Source organism: Budorcas taxicolor, chromosome 3, assembly GCF_023091745.1.
Source record: "Budorcas taxicolor isolate Tak-1 chromosome 3, Takin1.1, whole genome shotgun sequence".
NCBI lineage: Eukaryota > Metazoa > Chordata > Mammalia > Artiodactyla > Bovidae > Budorcas > Budorcas taxicolor.
This window is the reverse complement of record NC_068912.1, coordinates 81,876,849-81,896,787: the sequence shown is the minus strand read 5'-3', so window position 1 is coordinate 81,896,787 and position 19,939 is coordinate 81,876,849. Positions and strand designations below refer to the sequence as shown.

Genomic DNA, 19,939 nt, shown 5'->3' with positions numbered 1-19,939 from the left:
CTCCAAGACTGATTATCTTTCTACTATGAGTTTGCTTCACGTCAATACTGACTTCTAAATCTTTTTAAGTTAAAAAGTGCCCAATTCAAAAACCATTGTCTTATTCCAAGCAATTGGCCTTCCCTGGTGGCTCAGACGGTAAAGAATCTGCCTGCCACACGGAAGACCCGGGTTCGATCCCTGGCTCAGGAAGATCCCTTGGAGAAGGAAATGGCCACTCACTCTAGTATTCTTGCCGGACGGACTGAGGAGCCTGGTGGGATACAGTCTATGGGGTCGCAAAGAGTCAGACATGACTGAGTGACGAACACACACTTCCTCTGAAATTGGGGGTGGCATTGACTGGAAATCTAGCAGTGGGACCTTCCCAGTCCAGAACTTGTGCCAACAGGGGGTCTCATGTGGCTCGTGTTCACAGACCACTTTCCCCAGTTCTCATGTCTCATGAGTCCGCAGTCCTTCCTCTCTTGAGAAGATCCATCTAATGGATATTCTGCCTGAAACCACTCTGAATTCTCTTCCAGTTCTGTGTATCAGATCCCCAGCTCTTAGACGTGCCCGAGTGATCCAGAGACGGATCTGCATAGCAGCTCTCTCGTGTTTTCATGTATGCGCATGTCTGCCAGTTACAGTGGTATAGACATGGTCATGGCATGAGGTCCCTGCCCCACAGCTTCTGAGTTTACCTGTCTTCCCAGTTCAAAGGCTAACTAAATCTGACTGGTACACTTTTGAGTCCTAATTCTAGATTCCTAGAAGAGAACATATGAGAGATCCAGCTTTGGTCAGTTGTCTGCCCTTGATGATCATGGCCTGAGTCCCACAGTAGAAGCATGGCCCTGGGAGTCCACTGTTGTAGGTCAGGGACACTTCTTAAAGAAGAGAGTGAGCAGAAGGGGTCAGAGGAAAAACAGGTTGTTTGGGTAGTGGCTTCATGTTGGAGGAGAGTAACCTACAGAGCCCAAACTGGCCGAGGACTCAGAGTTGAGGAAGTCTTACGCAAGAGGAGCAGCTCTGGACAGGGTCACAGAGACCAGGATCCTCAGATCCACCTCAGCTGCAGAGGGACTCCTTTTTGCAAGCTTTGGTTAATCTTTTTCCAGTCTCTCCTTCTCCAAGCTATTTGATACACTACTGGCAGCCAGTCAACTTTGAAAAAGAAAAGCAGTTTTTATTCCTTCTGCTTAAAAATATCCATAGCTTCCGGTGCCTACAAAATAAACCTTACTGCGGTTCATGAGACTATGTAACCTTGTCCTAGCTGCTTCTCCAGCTTCACCTCATCACTGCAGCCTCTTGAGAGCCACAGTCCTGTCCAGGCACTGCTGGGACATAGACGTTCGTAGTGAGGCAGGTATCATCATCCTATTATCATCCTCAGGGCATTGAGGATGGAAGGGTGAGGGGCTAACATTTACTGATAATCTGCTGGATGCCAGACACAGGTCATAAGTGTTTTCATACATGTTGCCCGATTCAGTACTTAGAACAACCTTCATTGTGATCCCTAGCTTACAGACTCAGGTCAGTTAAGTGAATTGCTCAAGATTGTACCTCTCATATATTTTAGAAACCAATATATATTTTTAAAATTGGAGGACAATTGCTTTACAACGTTGTGTTGGTTTCTGCTCCACATCAACATGAATCAGCCATAGGTATACATATGTCCCCTCCCTCTTGAACCTCCCTCCATCCCACCCCTCTAGGTTGTCACAGAGCACTGGGTTTGAGCTCCTTGTGTCAGGCAGCAAATTCCCACTGGCTGGCTGTTTTACATACGGTAATGCATATGTTTCAGTGCTGCCCTCTCCTTCCTCTACTGTGTCCACAAGTCTGTTTAGAGTCCAAGATTTGAGCCCTGGTTGTGTCTGATTCCTGAACCTGTGGTCTTTGCATTATCCTGCAGTGTCTCCTCTGTGGCAGGCATTCATTGGAAGCTTACTTACTGTTGGTTGGGAAATGAATGACTTTTCCCAGCTTGTGATTCCTGTCACTGGAATCACAGATTATAAGTGTTTTCGTACATGTTGTCCAATTCAGTGCTCAGAACAACCTTCACTGTGATCCCTAGCTTACAGACTTGGGTCAGTTAAGAGAATTGCTCAAGATTGTACCTCTCATACATTTTTTTTTTTAATTTATTTTTTATAGTTTTTTATTTTTTTAATTTTAAAATCTTTAATTCTTACGTGTGTTCCCAAACATGAACCCCCCTCCCACCTCCCTCCCCATAACATCTCTGTGGGTCATCCCCATACATAGAAACCAATTTTTTTTTTTCTTCAATTGGAGGATAATTGACCCCAACACTCGGGCAGGCACCTGCAGCATCAAAAGCGTAGGGTTTTGGCCTGGGGGTGGGGGCTCTGATGATCCCTGCTGCTTTCAGCCCAGTTAGTAGCTTACTTTCTAGTGCTTGTGCTGAAAGTCTGGGTTACCATTTCTAAATAATATGCCCATTCCTGTGGCATTTTCTAAAGAATAATTCTTGATGTGAAGAGGTGAATCTTTTCAGGCCTTGGGTCCCACTCTCCCATGAGCCCTGGGACATGGTAGTTAGCGATCCAGTAAACCTTTGTCAGTGGAAAAAAAGAAAGATAGAATAAAGTATTGGCAAGTCTTGTTTCTGCTGTCTTCTACTAGGAAGGCATCACTGCTGATCAGAATGGGAACTGGAGTCTTTGTGAGGCTGGGAGCGAAGGGGTTCATAACTCTGCCATTGTGAAATTGATTGGACCCAAGACCAATATGAAAGTTTCTTGTCTGAAGGGAATAATCCTTAAATCCCCCATATGGTTTAAATGTAATTTGTGTCATTGTGAAGGAGTACTGGAGAGGCAGGCGAATTCATTAGGCCAAATTGGGTTCGCTATGCTCGACAGTAACGTTTCTGAAGATGAAGTTCAACCTTTGCTGGAGAGCTCAAACAAATGAGTTTCTTAATAGCTGTCCCACTTAGTCTGAGCGTCTTTGGAAGCTTAATGTTTTTAATGCTTCTCCTTTTTTACCACACTTCACAGTCCATCTAACATTGCTGCTTCTGGTAATATTTTTATATGGGGTTGAGTTCTATAGTGTCCATAAAATTATGACTCAGGCCCATTTTTAGAATAGAAGCTTTTTTAGGGCAAGTATTATGTCTTTTTGGTTTAGTTTTGCATGCTGACAAACACCATGCCAACACACGTAGTTGGTAAAAACATTGCTCTTTGCTTTGAGGTACCAAACTCTCTCCTTTGGAGGCTTAGGCTTGATGCACACTTGAATTGCTGGATATTCACTGGCCCGTGCAGGAGCCATGAGAGATGAGAGTCTTTCCAGTCCATGCCTCGCTGTGAAGCTGGCTCACATGCAGTGAAGTAAAAAAAGTGTATGTGTCCATAAGGACGTTCCATACTAGAGGGAGTCTGGGTTCACCTAGTGACCTGATTCCCCAGGTTTCATACATAGGACTTCTCAATGCTCAAATGCTACTGTCTATTTCCATTAGTGTTAAATAATGTTTTAAATATGAAGATGGTCTACTGGAGAGGAATATTTAAAAGGCTTCAAAGTGAGAGACCTTCAGATAATGAACCCTGAAGTGGCATATCAGCTGTTTGGAGAGATAGGTCTGGAAGAGCACCAGCATTATAAAGTTTGCAATGATTCTTTTAAACTACTTTAGAATCAGAGTAGTTACATCTGGAATACTTTCTGTATCAGTCAGTTTTTAGGTGGTGAGAAACCTGTACAAGGCCTAAGAATAGGCTTAATTCTGGAGAAGTACAGCTTTTACAACAGTTTCGATGTGAAACAATATTTTTAGAAACAAATTTTGGTTCATACAAAAACACACCGATAAGCTGAGGTGTTCTAGTATCTGATATGGCTGCTGTCTTAAAAAAAAAAACAAAAAAAAAAAACAAGCATTTGCCATGCTTTGAAATAACGCCCATCAGATCTTATGCTACAAATAAACTCACTTTGATGCTTGTGGGTTTTTTTTGGTGTGTGTGTTGAACATCTATTTTGAATTTTCATAATTGTGCCTTGAGTATGATTTCTCGTTTTATGGAATTTATTTGCACTGACCGTAAACTGTAAATAAAATAAATAAATGTATGGGAAAAGCCCTTAAGAGAACATTACTCTCCCTAGCTCTGGATTCAGAAAGAGCTTCGAGAGAGAGTGGTCAACCACTAGCAGAGAACATGCTGGAATGTATGAGCAGAGAAGCTTTAGTGGGAATATTGGAGCCCCTTGCAACCAAGCATTCCTGAATCTTCACTGGGGTTTCAAGACCTCGTTAAGGAAACTACCGATTACTTGGTTGGTTGCTCTGTTATTCCCAATGAAAAAACTGTTCAGTTGATATTTCAGAAATATGGCTCTATTATTAAATATGTCAAGACATATATACTGGTATAATTTGTGAACCTATCAAAAACCAGAGAAAACTGGCCACTGAACTGAAAAAATACGAATTTAAAAAGTGCATTTGTAGTATGTTGAAAAACACTGGGTGTATAGACTACTAAAGCAAGCTTACTTCACAAGAGTTTTAGTTTTAAAAATGCAATAAGGGGCAAAAATAAGCTATGAAATATAATTATCTTTTGACTGACTGGTTTTCAGCTTAATAGATGTGTCTTGTGAATTGTGTTAGTGTTATGTCTTGAGGTCCTGCTTGCAGATGGGCCAGCTCCATTTGCCATATGAAGGAGACCAGGCTCCCTTGGGAGCAGGGTGCTTTCTGCTCATGGCCTGTTAGTTCTCGGTCCTGTGTGAGCAGCGCCTGGAACAGAGAGACATTCTTGCCTCACAGAAGGCTGTCTGCTGCCCCCAGGGCCTGTCTGCTTTTGGACCTGGCTGGACAAGTTAGTAGGAAAATACCCAGATTTTCGTTTTTCAAGGGATTACTACTTTTCCCTTGAAAACCTGACTTTTATGTGCACATCAGACTCCCCAAACATGTGGCATAACTAGTCTCGATTTACATTCCAAGTCCCCTTAACAGGTTCACCCAAACCTTGACAATGTTGTTGTTCAGTTGCTCAGTCATATCTGACTCTTTGTGACCCCATGGACTGCTAGGCTCCTCTGTCCATGGGATTCTCCAGGCAAGAATACTGAAGTGGGTTGCCATGCCCTCCTCCAGGGGATCTCTGCAACCCAGGGATCGAACCCAGGTCTCCCACATTGCAGCCCTGTTCATCCCTACTTTTCTATAAATTCATGGGAATGACCAGTTGTTGATCATTCAGGGCATGTCTGTGAGTCTCTATTCTTCTAGAATTGAATACTATTTAGTTAAATCTTTGGTGGCCAATGAATAAATCTGTTCTGTTTGATGCCTTTTCTCCCTTCTAACTGGGATTGCATGTGGGAAGTAAAAAAAAAAGAATCACTTGAGTATCAGATATTTGAGTATCAAAATGACGGTGATGAAAGGAAACCAGAAGTAACTGAGATCCGTCATTTCCATTTTAAGACTGACCTTTAATTTGCGAGATGGCATGAAACAACTTTAGCTGCAGATGGCCTTATCAGAAATGACTGCCAGCGAGGCTCTGGTTTAAGGGTGTCAGTGGCAGCGGGAGCCACACCATGGCGTCTTGTTCACGACCCTGCTCCTTAGGACTGCACTTGCTCCGCCTTTGCCTGGCTCTGGGAGAGGAATCTGGAAGCCACCTGGTGTTTGTGACTGAAGCCTGCTGCACGCAGCACCCTCTGGACCTATCTCCACCCTAACAGGGGAATGAGGCAAAAATAATTGAAGGGTATTTGGCGTGGTTGTGGGCAGAATGTCCTCATCAAAACAACACTGAAGATCTGCTTTGAGTGTGGGTGTGGGTGGGTGTTTGGTCCTTTACTTTTTCACATGGGGCGACGACAACAGGAATTAACCCCGCTTCCTCATTGAGAGGGATCATCCAGGCAAGATCTCTATTTTAGTTACTCGGGTGACACTGTAGCAGCTTCAGGTTGGACAGACTATTTTGGGGACCCTTGATTGCTTTCTGGACACCCTCGCTGAGCCAAGTGGTGAAAATGAAAGATGAGTGATTTTGATGAATGGATTTCTGGGAAACACAGAAAAATGGAAGAAGGTCCTCTCCCTCTGTTGACTTTTACTACGGCTCCCTACTATGACCAGAAACCAGGAACTAGTGGATTACGGAAGAAAACCTACTATTTCGAGGAAAAACCATGCTATCTGGAGAATTTCATCCAGAGTATATTCTTTTCCATAGACCTAAAAGATCGCCAGGGAGCCTCACTGGTGGTTGGTGGAGATGGGCGGTATTTTAATAAATCGGCAATAGAGACAATAGTGCAGATGGCAGCTGCCAATGGGGTTGGTATACGATAAGTTTTGCTATGTTTCTGGCTCTCATATAACCTCTTAATTCTGCAAAAATATACCGAAATACAAAGATGTGTATGTTGTATACACCTCAATGCTACTAACATCTGATTAAGTTTGATTATGACTTCAGAGATTGTATATTGTGATATTACCCCTGAAATTACATTTGTCGCATTGGGATTTGGGGATGTAAACTCAGTTTCTTATGCTCTGTGCCTGTTGCTTGAAAATGTACCTGTTGCTTTTAGACATTTAAAGCTCACCCCAGCCTTAAGCTGTCTTATCTACATTCTAACCAGTTTTGAGGGGCACTCTGTCCAGTTTTGAGGGGCACTCTGTCCTGCGTAGGAGGCTCTTAGGAGCCACGGAGAGAGGAAGATTTTGTTTTCTTTCAATAGCTTCCTTGTTGAAGTTCAGTCACTTGTCAAACAGGAAAACAAAAGCCAGGGCACGCTGTTATTTGTGGATCCTGGTAGTCGTGCAGAAATGCTGGGAGAGAACTGGAAAATGTTAGGTGTGAGCCTTCCAAGAGGACCTGTTAGAGGGGAACCCACTTATAATGACCTTGGATACAAAGAAGTCCTGTGTGTGGTGAATTTGTGCAGCAGGGTAGAGATAATAACTTCTGTGAGCCTATAATATAAGGAGGCTCTGCTAAAGCTCTGCATTGTGAAAAACTGGGTTGGCTTGAATTAACCAGATCGGAAGGAATCTTGCACCAGGAAGCACTGATCTTGATAATCTAACAATTTGCACAGTCTCACTGATTTACAGGAAGGCAGGCATCAGAACATTTTGCTGTTTTTGCTCTGCAAATTCCTCCATGGGACCAAAAATACATTTTTAGTGTTTTAGATTACACTTAACAATAATTTGGAGCACATAGTCCTTCAGTACTTATAGATTTTAAAACATTGTTTTATTTCCTTTCTGGAAGTGATTCTGAGAACATAAAATTTAGCATTATAACCAAGTGCGTTAGGCATTTATTTTCAGTGTATTTTTACAATACACTAAGCAGGTGTGATTGCAAAAGTCAAATTAAAAAAAAAAAAAAGCATATGTTAGTTACCAAATTCTATTTAGAAGAGTTTATACATCCTATTGTTGTTAATGTGAGATTCCCTTTGTACCCAGTTTCAGAATCTGAATGCTTCTCATGTAAAATTTGCTGATAAAGCACTCAAATGTGAAATTATGATGCATACACATTTTTAAGATGAAGCGTGACATGCTGTAAATTTCATCTTTGAGGAGAGCTGCAAAGGCAATGGTATTAAGATGCCTTTAATCTTTTGGGAGAGAACGAATGGAGCATGATTTCTCTGCATGTATCTAGATTGTTGAGTGGATCTGGCACACTGTCCCCTTCGCTGTGATATATTTGGCTTCATTTCGTTCTTGTGCAAAGCAGAAGGATGTGGAAGGGGTGGTAGGAATGTGTAATTCAGGCAGACCCTGCAGACTTTCTCAGATTTACGAGCTGAAGCTTTGCTAAATAATGCATTTAAGTGCTGATAATTGACTAAATATGGTAACTGCCTCTTTGTTAGAGCTGTGGCAGCCCAAGCGATATTTTCAAGTCTTTTCAAGGACATTCCTTATGAAAAATAGTGTTGCATTTGAAGTACTTGTGCTACCCAGCTGAATTACGTAAAACGTTTAGTGGACCGATAAAGCACTTTCATCTGATAAAACCTATCAAATCCTATTTAGCTTGATTTCTTTTTCTAACATATCCTAAATTCTATTTTAACATCCCTTTGATTGTGGGCAGAATTTAGGGAGGCAATCTAAAGGAAAGATAATTTATTGCCACAGATTTTGGTATTAATAGAAGTCAGGGTTCTTTCCTCAGTTTTGTCAATACCCACTATACCCATGAGCCGATTCTAAGAGAGCTTTTCAGCCTGGCGAGCTACATGGAAATAATTTCATTTCTTCCCTTTAGTACGCTTTTATCTGGTACATTTATGGGTAGTAGAATACACTTTGCCTTTCCTTTTATTTGCACAGAGCTGTCTGCAGTTACAGGCGATTTTAATGTACAAAATAAAACATTGGTAGGGTCTCATTTATGGTACTGGTATCTCATTCAGTCCCCAGAGATTTATCCTTGAGATAATTTTAGAAATGAGAATAGAACCTGTATGTATGACTAGCAGAGCAAAGAAAATGGAACCTTTTGTTTGTTTTGTGTTTCAGAGAAACATAAACAAACACCAAGCCCTAATTTCAATTGAAAGGAATATTTTAATGTTTGCTCCCTGTCGTGGTTCACTATAAAATGTTGAGGGAGAAGGAGGTATCCAGTTTAGCAGCAGGACTTGAGTTACGCAGAAGGGAACGGTGGGCAAGAGTAAGGGCAGGAAATGCTTTTTGGTGAAGGACTCTCAGTGCAGGGCTGAGGGGGGTGTCTCTAAGTTGGTAGACATTTGGGACCCAGGGAAGGGTTGTTTTTTTTTAATTTTTTTCCCCTTTTTTGTGTTAAATTGCATTTGTGAGTTAGTCACTCAGTCGTGTCTAACTCTTTGTGACCCCTTAGACTGTAGCCTGCCCAGCTCCTCTGGCCATGGGATTTCCCAGGCAAGCATACTGGAGTAGGTTGCCATTTCCTCCTCCAGGGGATCTTTCCTAGCGAGGGATTGAACCCGGGTCTCTTGCACTGCAAGCCGCTTCTTTACCACTGAGTCACCTGGGAAGCTTGTTGTAAAGTATATCTAACACAAAATTTGCTGTTTTAACCATGTTTAAGTATGCAATTCAGTGGTGTTCATTACATTCATAATGTTCTGCAACCATCACCACTGTTTCCAGAACCTTTTCCTCATCTCATCTAAAACTCTGTACCCACTAAACAGTTAGTCCCCACTCTCTTCTTCCTGCCAACATTGGTTCTGCTTTCTATGAATTTGCCTCTTCTGTGTCCATCATATAAATGGAACCATCCGATACTTGTCCTTTTCTGTCTGGCTTATTTTACTTAGTGTAATGTTCTCGAGGTTCACCCATGTTGTAGCATGAATCAGAACTTCCTTCCTTTTAAAGGCCAAGTAATATTCCATTGTATGTATATACCACATTTTGTTTATCTGTTCATCTTTCAATGGACATTTGGGTTGATTCCACTTCTGGTTATTGTGAAGAATGCTGCTGTGAACATGGGTGTGCAAATACCTGTTTGAGTCACTGCTTTCTTTTTGTGTCTGTACCTAGAAGTGGGCCTTCTGGATCATATGATATAGGGAAGGTTTTTGAACAGGGGAGGAACACAGAACTATGGTCTAGAAAGCTGAACTAGATGGGCCCGGTAGGTCAGATAGATTCAGGGAGGGTAGAGCAAGGGAGATGCAGGTGGGAGAGAGGCAGGGGAGATTGAGTCAGGAGCTATTACAATGCTCCAGACATCCTTACAGGGAGGAGGACAATAGAGTAATATCTCCCAAATATCAAATTGAAGATAAATCTTCTTGAGCAGAATTCATGGGAAGAGTCTGCTCTGGGAGGTCAGCTATGCCTGTTCTTGGGCTCAAGAGAAAGAATCTACCATGGGCTTCCCTTGATTCTCCTGATTTTCTTACTCTCACTTCCTGGTATAATCCTCTCAGTCTTGGACCATTACTGACTGCAGATTTCACCATAAAGAATGGTAGAATTATGGGGTGACCTGTGTGGCATGGCTTAATATTCATTTATCAGCTTCCCCTTCTACGTTAAGCACATACGGGATCGAAGTAGAAGTCAGTGTGCTTGATGCACACACACAGTTTTCATATTACTCCACCAGTCACTGTGGCTGCTTAAATTGCCATCTCTAAGCTCCTCTCATCAGAATTATGGAACTGCTCAACCACAAAGCAGTTTTCATCAGAACGGCACCCAGAAACTGCCGGAAGCGTGAGATGTTACCATTTCCACTGTATTGAGTCAGGGAGTTACCACTTCCTGAGGGAGGCAGGACATAAGAAATACATTAGCATAACAGAAATTGTTCAGGGATAGACATACAAGAGCCAAAAGGGGCCTGGAATGAAGCGGTTGCTTCCTGGGAGGTGGTTGATAATGGAGAGGTTCAATTATAAGCCAGTCAAGCTGTTAGTGACCTACAGGAAGTTGGCAAAGCTAACAATCCCAGAAAAACCTCCCCAGGGAAGCCAGGTATCTTACTGGCATGTTCAGTATTAGAAACGCATCTTCCACCATCAAGTCATTTCTTCAGCTGCATTTATCTTGGGTGGGGCAAGAAGAAATAGCAACTGGAAAACTTAAATACGTCCCTGTGTCTTCAGAGGGGAGGGTGGAAGAAGGGCACAAACTCCTCCTTTTTAAAATCTTTTCATGAAGCAATCACATTTTTAGTCAGAGGAACTGACGGAATTCCCTTCTTTTCCGACTTGCATCGTGTTGAAACAGATAAAAATTACAATCATTTTAGCAAGGAGCTGTGCTTATAGATACCATCTGTGAAAGATATGGGCAGGTGAGTTAAGAACGCAACCTGTAGCTCCTTCATGTAGGTGGTTCTGGCTGGTTTACCCAGTAACACTCCCAGCATTCCCTGCCTCTGGCCCAGGAGGAAGCCCAGGTGCATCCTAGTGTGGATAGGTGTGTTCTGCTTTGAGGAACCCATTGTATTAGATTTGACATATATTCACTACCCTGTGTGAAATAGCTAGTGGGAAGCTGCCAGGAGCTCAGCTCCGTGCCCTGTGATGACCTAGAGGGGTGGGATGGTGGGCGGAGCTCCAAGAGAGAGGGGGTACACATATAGCTGGTTCACTTCATTGTACAGCAGAAACTAGCACAGCATTGTGAAGCAATTATACTCCAATTAAAGAAAAATCCAAGCTTGAACGGCAATAAATTTGTGAGATACATTTTATAACATTTCTTCATACAAAGTTTGCCCCTTTTACTTTTTTAGATATTTTAGTTTACAAAAGCCTCCTCTTTGGGTTAGAATTCCTTTAACTAGCTAAATTTATAGTCTCTCTTCCAATTTGGATTGACAGTATGATTAAAGTGGATAAAAATGTGGGTTTTCCCACAGATTTATAATGTATCCAAATTTTATGAACCTAATCTGGAAAGGCCCTGTTTTCTTTTCTTGCCAGAACCTTATAGCACTCCCAGATCATACACTATAAAGTCCCCCAAAACTATCGGAAGAAATGGCTTTGTTCAGCAATGCTGATTCTATTTCAATAATAGTGTTACTAAACAGCAACTATAAAATACTTCAATATAATAATACTAATAACCCAAGCTGTTAGGCGTTCATTAAAGGGCATCCTTTTTGGTCCAGTAGAATACATCTTTGTCCATCGAGCTATTCTGGCGTCACTGTGCGGTGGCTCTGGATGTATTGATATTAAAGTTTCTGGATTTCTTCTAGATTGGTCGCTTGGTTATTGGACAGAATGGGATCCTCTCCACGCCTGCTGTGTCATGCATCATTAGAAAGATCAAAGCCATCGGTGGGATCATTCTGACAGCCAGCCACAACCCAGGAGGACCCAATGGAGATTTTGGAATCAAGTTCAATATTGCCAATGGAGGTGAGTTTGCTGTCATTTTAAGCACAGCCAATGTTATGTCCTTTAGGACAAACCAAAAACCTAGGCCTTAGAAGGTCGGGATTCCGGTTCTCATTCTTAGCAAGAGAGCTTTTTGTTTCCTTTTGGTGAAAATGAGATGCTTCTCATTTTGCCATACCTGAATATGAGATGCTCTGCATGAATGATCATTAACACATTTTCTTCTAGAAAATTCTGATACTTTGCTGCTTGAAGGATGGCATGGCAGATGCACTAGTGAAGAGGAATTAGTTGATGAGCTTTGTGTTCTTTGTATTTCCATGTCAGCTATACAAAATGACCTACTGTTTGCTGTTCGATTTCCAGGTCCTGCCCCGGAAGCAATAACTGATAAAATTTTCCAAATCAGCAAGACAATCGAAGAATATGCAATTTGCCCTGACCTGCACGTAGACCTTGGGGTTCTGGGAAAGCAGCAGTTTGACCTGGAAAACAAGTTCAAACCCTTCACAGGCATGTTTACTCCCCTCCTCTCTTGCCCACTTCTAGTTCCAACTTGAAGGATTTGCCTTTTGAGGTTTTAATAAAGTGGGTCTTTATCTCTGGAAAGATTGTGGTCACCAAGCTTTGGATGCATAAATTAGGAGGTCTGGAATTGGGTCTGGGAGTCTAGAGACCTGGGCTGTCTGGGCTCTGCTGGGGATCAGCTGAGGGACCTTGGGTGAGTCAATTCTAAATCTCTCAGCTTCAGTTTTCATACCTATGAAACGTACAGCCTTGATGAGAAGACCTGTGACATCATGTTCACAGCTGCCTTTTATTGAGCTTTTATTATGTGCCAGGCTCTTCAGATGCATTATCTCATTGGATTCTTACATTAGCCCTGTGAGGACAGCGCTATTACTATTCACTTTTTCCAGATGAGGAAACAAAGGCAGAGAGAACTTGAGGAACAGACTCAGGGTCACATAGTCGGTGAGTGGTAAACCAGGGTTCAAATGCAGGTGTGAATGCATATCGTTGGTGAGTGGTAAACCAGGGTTCAAATGCAGGTGTGAGAGATTCCAAAGCCTGGCCCTTGATTTAATTTTCAGTAAAATCAACTTAGACCATTTTGGGGGCTAAATTTAAACTTCCTGTGTAGCAGCTGTGGCAAACATTTTATTGTTGAACGCTAATGTATGATTATAATTGATGAAGTTATTAATACAATGAGGATGAGATGGTTAGCAGTGTGACTTGTATTTCAGCTTTGCTGTTACATGTGTTCTTTCATCTGGACTGCAAGTTTGTGGAATGCATTTTGTGTTTGAACCTACCCAGAAGGACTGATAATCGCATCCCAAGGAAGAGGAAGGGGTGCTTTGGTACATCTTGAAGACATTCTTAGGGTTTAGAAAATACCAGTAGAGAATTTCTTAAACATCTCATGTTTTGAAAAAGTTCAGAGCCCTGAAAATTCAACAAGACTTAGTTCTTGTGTTTGTTTTATTCCTTTAGCAGTGCATGTGAAAAGTGATTCATTAAAAAATTTTTCTCTGCTTTTTACCATTAAGTCTTAATGGCAATGGGCCTGGAAAAAGTACAGTAGGTGTTACCTTTTCTGTTATTTTTTGACGCTAAAATACACTTCCTGGAGATGCATCAACATAGCAGTCGAGCAGTTTACCATCAGGCAAACCTCTGTCGAAATTCCTCAGTGTGCCACATCCCAGCTGTGTGGGCAAGCTACTTAATCTTTCAGAACTTGAACTTGCTTGTCTATAAAATAGAACTGATAACATTTACCTCTCAGGAAATTTGTGTTAGTTTTGAATAAGAGATCATGTAACAACCCTGGCACACTGGAGCTGCTCCATAAATGTCCTTTTAAAGTAGCAATTGCATGTTTACAGCCAAATAATCATTTCAGAGGATAATATTTCTAAAAGTGTTTAGTTCCTCCATCTTTTAATGTTGCTTGTTCTCACAGTGGAAATTGTGGATTCAGTGGAAGCTTATGCTACAATGCTGAGAAACATCTTTGATTTCAACGCGCTGAAAGAACTGCTTTCTGGTCCAAACCGACTAAAGATCCGTATAGACGCCATGCACGGAGGTATGGAGCCCTTTCTCTTTCCTTCTCTTCTCTCAAAGCTATGAAGCAGCTCTCGACTTTGTGTATCATGATACCTTAACAAGCCTTTTCTTAAGCCTGTCTCTGGCAGTGCTTACACCATTACTCTGCAATCATTTCAGAGTAATATTCACACAGATAAAATCTAACTGTATGCAGCAGAAATTCCTCCTGGTAAGGTAGTGTGACGGTCAGTGTTTCCACATTAAGCATCAGGTTTTGAGTAACATGCAGCTATTTTTGTGGACTCTCCCTCCCCCTCAGAAGATGCCTTAGATTCTTCCTAAACGCCCCCGTCTATTCCCAAGGGGAGCCATGGTTTGCTAGATCTGATAAATGTGCTCCTGAGCCCCACACCCCAGTTTCCGGTTCCCACATGTGCCTTTTCTTAGAAGCTGACCAGAGCAAGCTGAGGGTTCAGTTCAGGAGCAACAGGATGTATGTCTCTCCCCCTTCTTCTTCTGTGGGTTTTGTGGCCAGATCATTAGAGGTGGCAGCCGTCACCGAATCAGAGCCGTGAGGTTCTCTTGATGTAGGAATATGGGAATTCCTGAGCCCCTGGCTTGTCTATTTGTTTTGTAATAATTTGGAAGTTTAGGATCTTTTTCTTAAAAATCTCATTTATTTCTTATTTTTGGCTGCATCAGGTCTTAGTTGCAGCACGTCGGGTCTTTCCTTGTGGCATCCAGGTTTCTCTCTAGTCATGGCGGGAGGCTCTCTAGTTGAGGTGTGCAGGCTCAGTAGTTATGGCATGTGGGCTTAGTTGCCCCGCCACGTGTGGGATCCTGGTTCCTCAACCAGGGATCAAACCCACGTCCCCTGCATTGGAAGGTGAATTCTTAACCACTGGACCACCAGGGATGTCCCTAGAATTTTAGAATCTTTGAGTGGCAACGATTTTCCCTGGTGCTGGAATCCATCTGCCTGCCTAGTTGGGGAAGACTTTTTGCCTGTGCTTGAACCCTTCCTATGATACTGTCAAGGTCCTCCTGTTACACTGTAAAATCTGTTAGAAAACTTCTCCTGGTGGCTTGAAATGGTCTGTCTCTGGAACTTCTTCCCTTGGGTCCTAACTTGCCTCTGGAATCTCACAGAATGGGCCTCCTTTATTCAGACAAAGACCATTCTGACTTTTCAAAACATTCAGCAGCCATGTGTTGAGTAGCTATTATGTGTATGCTTGGGGGTGTGGGTGTAGTCAGGGACTCTGTAGACAGTTCCTTCAAAGAGCTTGTGATGCTTGGGGAGATGAAGTGGGTAAGAAACCAACCACTGCCAGGCCAACGAAATGAGGGTTAGATAAAATTTCAAGTAGTCTCCTTGGGGTGTGGAGGAAGGTGCAGTTTAACTGAAGGTATCAAGAGAGGTTTTCAGGAAGAAGTGGCAACCAACTCAAGCTTTTATGAAAGAAAGATGTAAGGTGGTGGAAGCTCCAGTGATGGTTATACCCAGCTGAGGCAGTGGCTGCAGTCAAGGCATAAAAGATGAAAAGAAGATGTCGCATTAGGGGAATGAGCAAAAGCCTTGGCTGGCTCGAGTATGGCACTTGTGATGGTGTATTTCCCAGGAGAAGCTGTCTCCAAGCTGACTTCTTTCTCCAAGCCTTTCAGTTCCTCAGGAGTCTTGGTTTCTATGCCCCTCACAGCTCTGGCTGCCTTGTCCTCATCCTCAGGTGTGTCAGTAGCCTCCTTAGCATGCCCCCAGTGGGAGACACGAATTCTATACTGTCCTGACCTCTGTCGCATATATTGGTGTTGGAACCTTCCTTGGTTGAAAGCATTTAGAGATGAACGTTCTTGATCATAACACTACGTATCACTGTAAAGTATGTGACGAGTTTTCCCTGTTGTATGTTGTTACTGTGTTTTTGTTTGTCTGTATTCTTTTAATCAGTTTGTTGGAAAGCATGATAGACGAGAAAGATTAGGACTCTGAATCCTAGCTCTCACTCCGCTATCTATCTGTGTAAGTTTGGGCAAGTAGCCTCCTCTCAGAACCTCCGTTTTCTTCCCCTAAATTGGAGGTGGTAATCATAGTACACAAGCCTTTATAAAATATGGGCTGTTGCTTGTTATCAGTGCCTCATATCTATTAATTCATTTAATTCTCACATTTACCCTGTAAAGGTAGCTACTATTATTATCCTCATTTTGCATTTGGCATAGATGGAAGCACAGCAGAGAGATGAAATAGCTTAAATAACTTTCCCCAAAATGGTACAGCCAATAATTGACAGCTGAGATCTGAACCCAGACACTCTGATTCCAGAGTCCAGGTTCTTAAAGCGCTAAGTTGTAGCACCTCATGGGCCATTTTGAAGGACTGAGAAAATGTTTAAGAAGCACCTGTGTAGCAGGATCTTCATAAGGTTCGCTTCCTTCCCTTCCCCCACTCTTTCCTAATCCCTCATTATTCCTGCTTGTAGAACTTTCTACTCCAGACTCATCTGCCCACAAGCCCTTGAATACAGTTTGCACACGCTGCCGTTTGTGCCATTCTCCCTAGATCGCCTCTACCTAGTCCCCAGTCCTCACCTTCTGTGATCAGTTTCATTTCTGGTTCTTCATTTCATGTTCTGCATAGTCGTGGGACCATATGTGAAAAAAATCCTCTGTGAAGAACTCGGCGCCCCTGCGAACTCGGCAGTGAACTGCGTTCCCCTGGAGGACTTCGGAGGCCACCACCCTGACCCCAACCTCACCTACGCAGCTGACCTGGTGGAGACTATGAAGACAGGGGAGCATGATTTTGGGGCTGCCTTTGATGGAGATGGGGTGGGTGCAAGTGCATTTACGTGAACTCTGATGCAGGCCAGGCCTAATGTGCTAAATGGGGGAAAGCAGGCCCTGCAGCCTGGAGTGCAGTCAAACTCCCTCATTGCACCTGGAGTCGGGGCTCAATTATTAGAAGACCCTCTTGACAGGATGACTTGAAGTAGAACCATGTGTCTAGTGTTTGCTGAGAAGGGCAGGGTGATTGGGGCCTGGTTATCATGTCTTGACTGGTGCTCCATGAGCTGACTGGGTTCTCGATCTCCATCCTTCAGTAGATTTTTGCTCTTAGCCAGCAGCTGGATCCTTGTTCAATCTCTGGAAAGGGTTTTGGCCTTATGATATACCCATCTGTTCATTCACATTAGCTGAAAGATGAAACTATAATGAGAGAATTAACAGTTTATTCTTTAGCTACAGTTAATATTTGAAATAAACATGCTCTTCTATTTGCATTGGTGAGTATGTAACAGACAAGGAGGGACAGTGTCTTAGAGATAGTAAACATTACACATATTTACTTGGTTAAAAATATATTTTGGTGGTTGCTATTGTTCTTTAACATCAGCTGGAATTCATTGTTTCCTATAAAATAGCTTTTTCAATGTTAATATTTTGAGAAATTAAATAGCAGAGATTGGGACATTCCCTGGTGGCTCAGTTGGTAAAGAATCCACCTGCCAGTGTAGGAGATGCAGGTTCAATCCCTGAGTAGGGAAGATTCCCCTGGAGAAGGGAATGGCAACCCACTCTAGTATTCTTGCCTGGAACATCCCATGGACAGAGGAGCCTGGTGGGCTACAGTCCATGGTGTCTCAAAAGAGTCAGACATGACTTAGTCACTAAACAAATGAACAAGCAGACATTATTTTCAGTGTGTCTTTCTGTTGCAGTGCATCCTGGGTTTCCTCTTTACTCTCAGTTACTTGAGTGCTTCCTGTATATCAGGCACCAGGAGAACAGTGAGGTGACAGCATATTTTGTTGGGTCCTGCACCAAATGGAGGTGCCAAGATTTAGGAGCCTTTCCTTGAGGAAATCTGCTTTTTCCTTGGAGAATGCCTGGTAGACCTAGCAAGCTTTAAACAGCCCACATTTCCTCTCTCTGTGATCTCTGCTGTCTTCTGGGAGAGAAGAGAGGTGATTGGTTCCAGAGTTTGGAGAAGGTCAGGGAGGTTACATTCAGCTGGCCTCTGGAGGGAGAACAGAGAATTCAGCCTGGAAGGAGTTTGCACTTTAACTCAAAACAGTTTTAGCTCTTTGGCACGGAGGTGCCATTGGCCTAGTGGTGCTGTACAGATCCATTAGGAATAAAGTCCAGTGTGTAGAACCCAGTATGAATAAATGTATCAGCTTTAAATTTTACGAAACCTCCACGTAAGATCGTTTGGTTTCTTCAGCACTTTGATTAAAAGATCTCCCTTTGAATTCCCCTTCTCCCAAAGGATCGGAACATGATTCTGGGCAAGCACGGGTTCTTCGTGAACCCTTCAGACTCTGTGGCTGTCATTGCTGCCAACATCTTCAGCATTCCATACTTCCAGCAAACCGGGGTCCGTGGCTTCGCACGCAGCATGCCCACCAGTGGTGCCCTGGACCGGTAGGTCTCTCCACTCCCTTGATTCCCAAGCAGGCCCTCATAGCGCTGGGAGCACCCTTCCTCCCCTTTCCGCTCAGACATCTGATACATACATAGTGTGTGATCTAAGGGTTTTCTTGAAGGAAAGGTGTCATTTTTTCTGGATTGGATGAGCCCAGTGTGCTGCTTTAGCACTCTGCATTTCTCCCATCCTGGCTCTCCTCACACCGTGTGCTGATAGTCTGTTTACTTGACTATCTGCCCTGTTGAACTGGAAACTAATACAGAGAAAAGAATGTCTTTGTCACTGTGCTAAACTCTGACTGATCATGGCGTGCCTGGTACACACACACACACACACACATGCCTCATTTAAAAAAAATGAGTGATTGAATGTTAATGAATAAATGAATGGATGGCACTTCTGCTGTAGTCAAGACATCATTCTAGAGACTCACTTTGGGCAGTGTGCACAGAGTGGGGGTGAAAGCCTGACGTAAGATCAGTGTTTCAACAGAACTTTCACAGAAATGTTCCCCATCCAGCGCCCATCAGATGCCCATACACACAAACATAGTAAATGGTCACTTATTCAAAGTCTGAGTAAACATAAAGCTAAAACAGTTTTAAAAATACATTCAGTTTCGGAGAAACAAGGGACCCAGTGACAGTAAACAGTGGGTATCTTTGACTTGCTTGTTTATTATTGTATATCATCTCATTTGAAAAGGCTTTAGGTTAGCTCATGAGATCACGTTTAAATCATCTGATGAATGGAAGTCATAAATGAGCACAAACCAGAGATATTGACTACATCATGTTAGGTGTCCAATAAATAGTTCCTGGATGAATGGGTAAAGAACAAGTGAATGAATGAAAGGCTGAGGCTAGGGAGAATGTATATACTTGGTTCTTATAATCATAACTATTACTCATTAAACATTACCTTATGCTAGACACTAAGCATGTATTTTAAATCATTTAATTCTCAGACTGGCCCCATGAAGTAAATGCTGTGTTTAATTCCTCTTTACAGATGGGAAAACAAAAGGAAAAAGAAGTTAACTAATTTGCCCAAAGTCACCCAGTGAATGATGTAGCAGGATTTGAACCCGGAACCTTTGCTCCCAAACACTGGGATGTGCAGTGCAGTAGTTTTCTGGTGTGTGTGTGTGTGTGTGTGTGTGTGTGTGTGTGTGTGTGTGTGTGTGTTATAGAACTAGTGCTGATTTCACTTCAGCTAACAAAGCATATAGTAATTTGTAGTTGACACTGGTTTTTTTTTACATTCACTGTCTTGATTGACCCTCATAACAGTCCCTATTTTATTTTTTTACTTTTTGGAGTCTAGTTAATTTACAATGTTGTGTTAGTTTCTGCTTTACAGCAAAGTGAATCAGCTATAATTCGATATAGCTAGTCTTTTTTAGATTCTCTTCCCATAAAGGTCATCACAGAGTCTTCAGGAGAATTCTCTGTACTATCGAGTAAGTTCTTATGAGTTATCTATTTTATATATAGTAGTGTGTATATGTTGGAGAAGGCAATGGCACCCCACTCCAGTACTCTTGCCTGGAAAATC

At 42.5% G+C, this 19,939-nt stretch overlaps 1 protein-coding gene across 1 annotated transcript in view; it reads left to right on the top strand.

Moving 5' to 3' along the window:
• The window catches only part of PGM1 (phosphoglucomutase 1), a 68,120-nt gene that overhangs the window by 24,516 nt on the left and 23,665 nt on the right, over positions 1-19,939 (top strand). The window contains exons 2-6 of the mRNA XM_052636948.1: positions 11,751-11,913; positions 12,259-12,405; positions 13,865-13,990; positions 16,592-16,782; positions 18,224-18,378. Coding sequence (XP_052492908.1) covers positions 11,751-11,913; positions 12,259-12,405; positions 13,865-13,990; positions 16,592-16,782; positions 18,224-18,378 — 782 coding nt within the window. The remainder of the gene's footprint in view (positions 1-11,750; positions 11,914-12,258; positions 12,406-13,864; positions 13,991-16,591; positions 16,783-18,223; positions 18,379-19,939) is intronic.